The sequence below is a fragment of the Mytilus galloprovincialis genome, chromosome 8 (assembly GCF_965363235.1).
Source record: "Mytilus galloprovincialis chromosome 8, xbMytGall1.hap1.1, whole genome shotgun sequence".
Classification (NCBI taxonomy): Eukaryota; Metazoa; Mollusca; class Bivalvia; order Mytilida; family Mytilidae; genus Mytilus; species Mytilus galloprovincialis.
The window spans coordinates 94,005,757-94,012,827 of record NC_134845.1 but is presented as its reverse complement, the minus strand read 5'-3'; the positions used below and the strand labels follow the sequence as shown (position 1 = coordinate 94,012,827).

The 7,071-nt window shown below is 30.5% G+C and overlaps 1 protein-coding gene across 1 annotated transcript; it reads right to left on the bottom strand.

The window, feature by feature from the left end:
- Positions 1-550: 550 nt before the first annotated feature.
- On the bottom strand, positions 551-6,352 carry LOC143043835 (transcription intermediary factor 1-beta-like). The gene is made up of 2 exons (XM_076216015.1): positions 5,586-6,352; positions 551-623 (listed from the first exon to the last, which is right to left on the bottom strand). The coding sequence occupies exons 1-2, from the start codon at positions 6,350-6,352 to the stop codon at positions 551-553; spliced, it is 840 nt and encodes a 279-aa protein (XP_076072130.1).
- Positions 6,353-7,071: the final 719 nt, after the last annotated feature.

Below are 7,071 nucleotides of genomic sequence, written 5' to 3'. Positions count from 1 at the left end.
TTAGCCGTACTTGGCACAACTTTTTGGAATTTCGGGTCCTCAATGCTCTTTAACTTTCTACTTTTTTGGCTTTATAACTATTTTGATCTGAGCGTCGCTGATTAGTCTTATTTTTTTCTGTGTGTGTTACGTTTCGGTGTTATGTCGTTGTTCTCCTCTTATATTAAATGCGTTTCCCTCGGTTTTAGTTTGTTACCCCGATTTTGTTTGTTGTCCATGTATTTATGAGTTTTGAACAGCGGTATACTACTGTTGCCTTTATTTATGTAGACGAAACGCGCGTCTGGAGTATTGATTTATAATCATGGTTTTTGTTATAACCAATAAGTAAACGTTCGTATTGTTAATATCATACGCATCGGTTCCATTGGAATCAAAACCAATTGAACAAAGGATAAGTATAGAGTTCACAAACAGTATAACGCAATGTTATATGTAAATATAACTTACAATGACAAACCTAGGTATTTTGATTAGTTGTATTAGTGTAGCAAAAGTCAATTCCACAGAAGAGATGAACACGAAAACGGGAATAATAGAAACAACTTTGTTAAATGTCTATCATCAATACAAACCTGACGTTCTCCTTAGGTTTAGGGTTTTCTTCTTTTTTGACAGTTTCTCTGCGTAAAAATAATGATCTTATTAACAATTTCATTCACATCTTACATGTGCGTTGAAATTGTAAATTATTATGAAATCAAATAAAACAGTGTATTTCTAAATATAAACAAATCGAATTAGCTGTTTTAAGATAAAACAAAAATATCGCAAATTAGTTTCGAAATTGCATTTAAAGTACTGCTTTTTTTTTCCTATTTCACTTATTCAGGTGCAAAAGGTGAATTATAATTAACACAGTCTTTTGAAAGACCTGTTTTTCTTGTGTATGTCCTGCCGGAATGTTTTCCTTGTGATTGATGTGATAAGATTTTGATAATAATTGTTATATTAAGTTTGAACTACCACTTTTTAATTACAAACTGCAGGTTCAAGTATGTCTATTAATAGTTTGTACTAACACTTCATATATATGTGTATTAATAGTTTGTACGAACACTTCATATATATGTCTATTATTAGTTTGTACTAACACTTCATATATATGTCTATTAATAGTTTGTACTAACATTTCATATATATGTCTATTAATAGTTTGTACGAACACTTCATATATATGTCTATTATCAGTTTGTACTAACACTTGATATATATGTCTATTATTAGTTTGTACTAACACTTGATATATATGTATATTATTAGTTTGTACTAACACTTGATATATATGTCTATTATTAGTTTGTACTAACTCTTCATTTATATGTCTATTATTAGTTTGTACTAACACTTCATATATATAAAATTAAAATTGAGAATGGAAATGGGGAATGTGTCAAAGAGACAACAACCCGCTCAAATAAAAAACAACAGCAGAGGGTCACCAACAGGTCTTCAATGTAACGAGAAATTCCCGCACCTGGAGGAGTCCTTCAGCTGGCCCCTAAACAAATATATACTAGTCCAGTGATAATGAACGCCATACTAATTTCCAAATTGTACACAAGAAACTAAAATTAAAATAATACAAGACTAACAAAGGCCAGAGGCTCCTGACTTGGGACAGACGCAAAAATGCGGCGGGGTTAAACATGTTTGTGAGATCTCAACCCTCCCCTATACCTCTAACCAATGTAGTAAAGTAAACGCATAACAATACGCACATTAAAATTCAGTTCAAGAGAAATCCGAGTCTGATGTCAGAAGATGTAACTAAAGAAAATAAACAAAATGACAATAATACATAAATAACAACAGACTACTAGCAGTTAACTGACATGCCAGCTCCAGACTTCAACTAAACTGACTGAAAGATTATGATTTCATCATATGAACATCAGGCACAATCCTTCCCGTCAGGGGTTTAGTATCATACCATCATAACATATATGAGAAGAACATAACCCGTGTCATACCAACAACTGTTTTTAGAATAAATGTGTTTAGTTCCGATGCAAAGACCTTATTAGTGACTCAATATTAACGCCAAAATATGCAATCTTTAATGACTTGACAACAGTATCGTAATTATATCCTTTCTTAATAAGTCTATTCAAAGGTTTTGTAAGTTTCTGAGGTGCATACTGACACCTTTGTGCTTTATAAAGAATATTACCATAAAATATTGGATGTGAAATACCTGAACGTATTAGAAGTCTGCATGTTGAGCTATATTTACGAATGATGTCTTTATACCGATGATAAAATTTAGTAAATGTTTTGACTAGTTTGTGATATCGAAAACCCTGGTGTAATAATTTTTCAGTAATACATAAATTTCTCTCGTTAAAATCTAAATCATTGTTACATACGTGAGCGAATCGTACAAGTTGAGATATATAAACACCGTAAGATGGTGACAAGGGAACGTCACCATCTAAAAACGGATAATTAACGATAGGAAATGAAAAATCATCCCTTTTATCATAAATTTTAGTATTCAGCTTTCCATTAGTGATATAGATATCAAGATCGAGAAAAGGACAGTGGTCATTGTTAGTATTAGCTTTATTTAAAGTAAGTTCAACAGGATAAATTTCATTAATATACATACTGAAGTCGTCATTATTGAGAGCCAAAATATCATCCAAATATCTAAAAGTATTATTAAATTTGTTTATCAGATATTGTTTCGATGGGTCTTTGCTTATTTTTGTCATAAATTGTAACTCATAACAATACAAAAACAGGTCCGCAATAAGTGGTGCACAGTTAGTCCCCATTGGAATTCCGATAATCTGACGATATACGGAATCCCCAAAGCGAACAAAAATGTTATCTAGTAAAAAATCAAGGGCATATATAGTATCAAAGCATGTCCAATTAACATAGTTTTTTTGTTTATTGCTACTAAAAAATGACCTAAAAGAGTTTGAACATATATATTCACATTCTGATTTTTTGAATGCCCATTTAATTAGGTATGTGAATTTTTTCTTCATGAGAATGTGAGGCAATGTGGTATACAGGGTAGAAAAATCAAAACTTTGAACAGATTCAAAATCACCAATATAAGCATGCAATTTATCAAGTACTTCCAACGAGTTCTTGACACTCCAAAAGTAATTTATTCCACTATTTTCGAAGGCCTTATTTGAACAATTTATTATCAGGTTTTTAATTGTACCAAGTGTGCTGGTAAAAAGAATAGACAATTTAGTAGTTGAACAATGGCTTGAAGACGAAATAAATCTATATTTGTAAGGGGTTTTGTGTAGCTTCGGAAGCCAATACATAGTTAGGACTTTCATTGTATTTGGCTCTGCTTGTAAAGCGGTGCCTAAAAGTTTATGTTTGTTACAGATTTCGTTTTCTGAAAATGGAGTCAGTTGGAATGTTGGTCAATTGGTGATTTCCTTTTTCAGAACCTCAATGTAAAATTTACGTCAAACAATAATAATATTATTAGCAGCTTTATCTGCCGGGACAAAAACAAATTCCTTGGCTAGTTCTTTTAGTTTATGTTTGATACGAGAAATAGGTTTATTGTTGTTATTGTTTATAGTAAAATGTTCTTTAAAATGTTGAATACGTAAATCAACTATCTTCATTACTGAATCCAAAGATTTTTGTCAGCTTTTTCCCGTTTTATCCATTTCATACAGTAAGTATGGAGTGAGTCGTGGATGATATTACGACACTCATTCCAATTAATAATTGACGGGGGACGATATTTAGGTCCTTTACTGAGGAATGATTTTAACTCTCGGTCTTGAACGATGTTAAGATCTCCTGTTATAACATGGGAAATGGGTCCATAAATATATTCGGAATTACTGCAATTACATGAAGTAGGTGTATTTTATGTCTATTATTAGTTTGTACTAACACTTCATATATATGTCTATTATTAGTTTGTACCAACACTTCATATATATGTCTATTATTAGTTTGTACTAACACTTCATATATATGTCTATTATTAGTTTGTACTAACACTTCATATATATGTCTATTATTAGTTTGTACTAACACTTCATATATATGTTAATTAATAGTTTGTACTAACATTTCATTTATATGTCTATTATTAGTTTGTATTAACACTTCATATATATGTCTATTATTAGTTTGTACTAACACTTCATATATATGTCTACGAATAGTTTGTACTAACACTTCATTTATATGTCTATTATTAGTTTGTATTAACACTTCATATATATGTCTATTAATAGTTTGTACTAACACTTCATTTATATGTCTATTATTAGTTTGTATTAACACTTCATATATATGTCTATTAATAGTTTGTACTAACACTTCATATATACGTCTATTAATAGTTTGTACTAACACTTCATTTATATGTCTATTATTAGTTTGTATTAACACTTCATATATATGTCTATTATTAGTTTGTACTAACACTTCATATATATGTCTATTATTAAATACCGTTTAGTTTGTCTTTGGTTGCTGACTTCTTGGCGTGAATCCCAAAGTCTTTTGATAAAACTTCAACTAGAAAGGCCATTGATTCAATGAAACTTAAACACCTAATACAGTCTATACCATGTTTACGGAATGAAATTATGTTTAGGTCTTCCTCATAATAATTTAGAGAAAATAAGTTTTGAGATGTGTATATTACGGTACAACAGGATTCAGAAGGAGCCCAAAACAACCTTTTTTATAAATTTGAGTTACAGTTTCCTTTGAATTCATTTAACAGCAAAGCTTTTTTTCTAAAAGTCCTTCATTTTTTCTTAAATTTGCTATATCATTAGTTTATAAAAGGTCCTTTATGGTTTTGAAATCTCTTTAGAGTACAGGTATGTCATAACTTTTAATCAAATTATAACTTCATTTTTGGATTGTAACTTAATTTGCTGGTCAATTGTTAGTAATTGTAATGACAATATTAACAAAAACAAAAATGTATTCAACGTATTTGACATTTAGTCTTTAAGATAAAAAAAAAATCATTATTATAGTATAACGACGTCTTCTTTGTTTTAGTAGCTATCCTTGATCCTACTAGAAATTTACTATAAATTCAGAAGCATTCTTTTACTCATTTGGATGTTTAATTTCCAGAAGTAGATACTGGAATCCTGATTAGTACTGGATTTTAATTACTTAAAGTATAAATCGGAATTCGTATTTCTCTTAGTAGATATTGAAATTCAAATGTGTACTAGGAGGATTTAGAATCCTACTGAATTCCAATTTAAACTTTAAACATATATTTGGGATTCTATAAAGTAAACGCATAAATTTGCTTGTTTTGTAACTCGTGAAATGGTGGATATTTTAATCAATGATCCGAGAACACTGATAATTTTGAATAACAGCGTATACTGGCATTGCATTATCGCATATTCTATTAAATCTGGAAAACTTTGATTATCTGAGATTCTTATACATAATATAATTGAAACAAGAAACGGAAATGCCATAATTATTCAACCATTTGCAGTCGAAAATAGACTGCTTATATACCAAAGTTCATATGAAAAAAGAGGAAAAGACAATAAGAGTGTCCAAAACAGTTTCATAGAATCAATAACTAAGAACAAACTTACCCAAATTTCAGGTCCCCAAACAGTTTCCCTATGTCTGCCTCTGCTACTGTCTTTTTGTCATATTTGACTGATGGCATAATAGGAATCTGTATTTCTTCTATTTGATCGATTTGTGACTTTATTTGTTTTAGTTTGTGTAACAATTTCATAGTATCTTTTATACCCTGGGTGTCTTGATAAAACTTCTGCTGTTCCTTTGCCTTATCCAAAGCTGTTTTCAACTCATTGCCAACAGACTGTAAGGTTTTAACATTCCTTGTGTCTTTCTCCTTCAATGTATTAATAAGACCTTCAACTTTCTTATCAATCATTTCTTTTAATGTTCTGCCCTCTTCTTTTATAGTCTGGATAACTTTCTGTACATCAGCTTGATATGTATGGGTACCTTGGTTAATATCTGTTATCTTTGACTGCAGGTTTCTCATCTTCATGTCGATCAGCATTTTGACCTCAGCTTTGATTCCTTCAGTTGATTCCTTGATTTCAGAAAAATCATGTGATTTGTGATTTTTAATCACACATATTTTGCATATCGGCGTTTTACATTCCATGCAGTAATAAATAAAGTTTTCAGCATGTTCTTTACAATATTGTTTAACTTCCGGGTTTATATTTGTGCCACTTAAAAATGTGTGATTCCTGGTCATCTTTGTTCGTAAATGAGATATTTTACATCCATCACAAAATAACTGGTCACACTGTTCACAGTAGTTATGGCCAGGTCCAGAAACACAAATGTCACACGTTTTAGAAGCAGCCTGAGCCATTTTGTTGTGTATGTAATATGACAAAGTACATTTAAAACTCGCTATTATACGGAGAAAGGCTAACTCTTCCGGACCATGAATGCATTGTCCTTAAATAAAAGGTAAAATCTATAACTAATCCTTCAACAACCATTATTTTCCCTTTTTACAGGGAATATATTCTTGTTTGTTATATTTTAAAATATGATTGTTTTCAATTCATACTTTTGTAAAATGCAATGATTATTCAATTTCAAACTAAAGAGGAAAATTGATACATTGGAAATCAGACAAATAAGCCGCTCCAACTGAAACAAATGGTTGTCCATTTTGGTTAGGTTGACAATGTGTGATTTCCTGTATATATGTGTAACTTTTTTACATCATATTCTTATTTAATTCATATAATTTATGGATATTGTGTAATCGTCAGTTTTAAGATTTTCTATAACTTTTCGGTTTAGATATGATTACATAAAACAGATGACAAAACTATACTCTAAATTACCATTAGCACAAATACATTTCTTGCATAATACGTATCCTACTTAATAGAATCAACAGACTATTGCAAGAACAAGAATACGAAAAAGCATTCAGAAAACAAGATTGAGGATATAACTGTACTTTAAGCTCCGACGGCATCAATATGTGATTTGAATGGCGATGTGTTCGTGGAGCCCGTAAACGATCATTTGAGACTATTAAACTAAAACTGATGCCATGAGATGCAATATTGT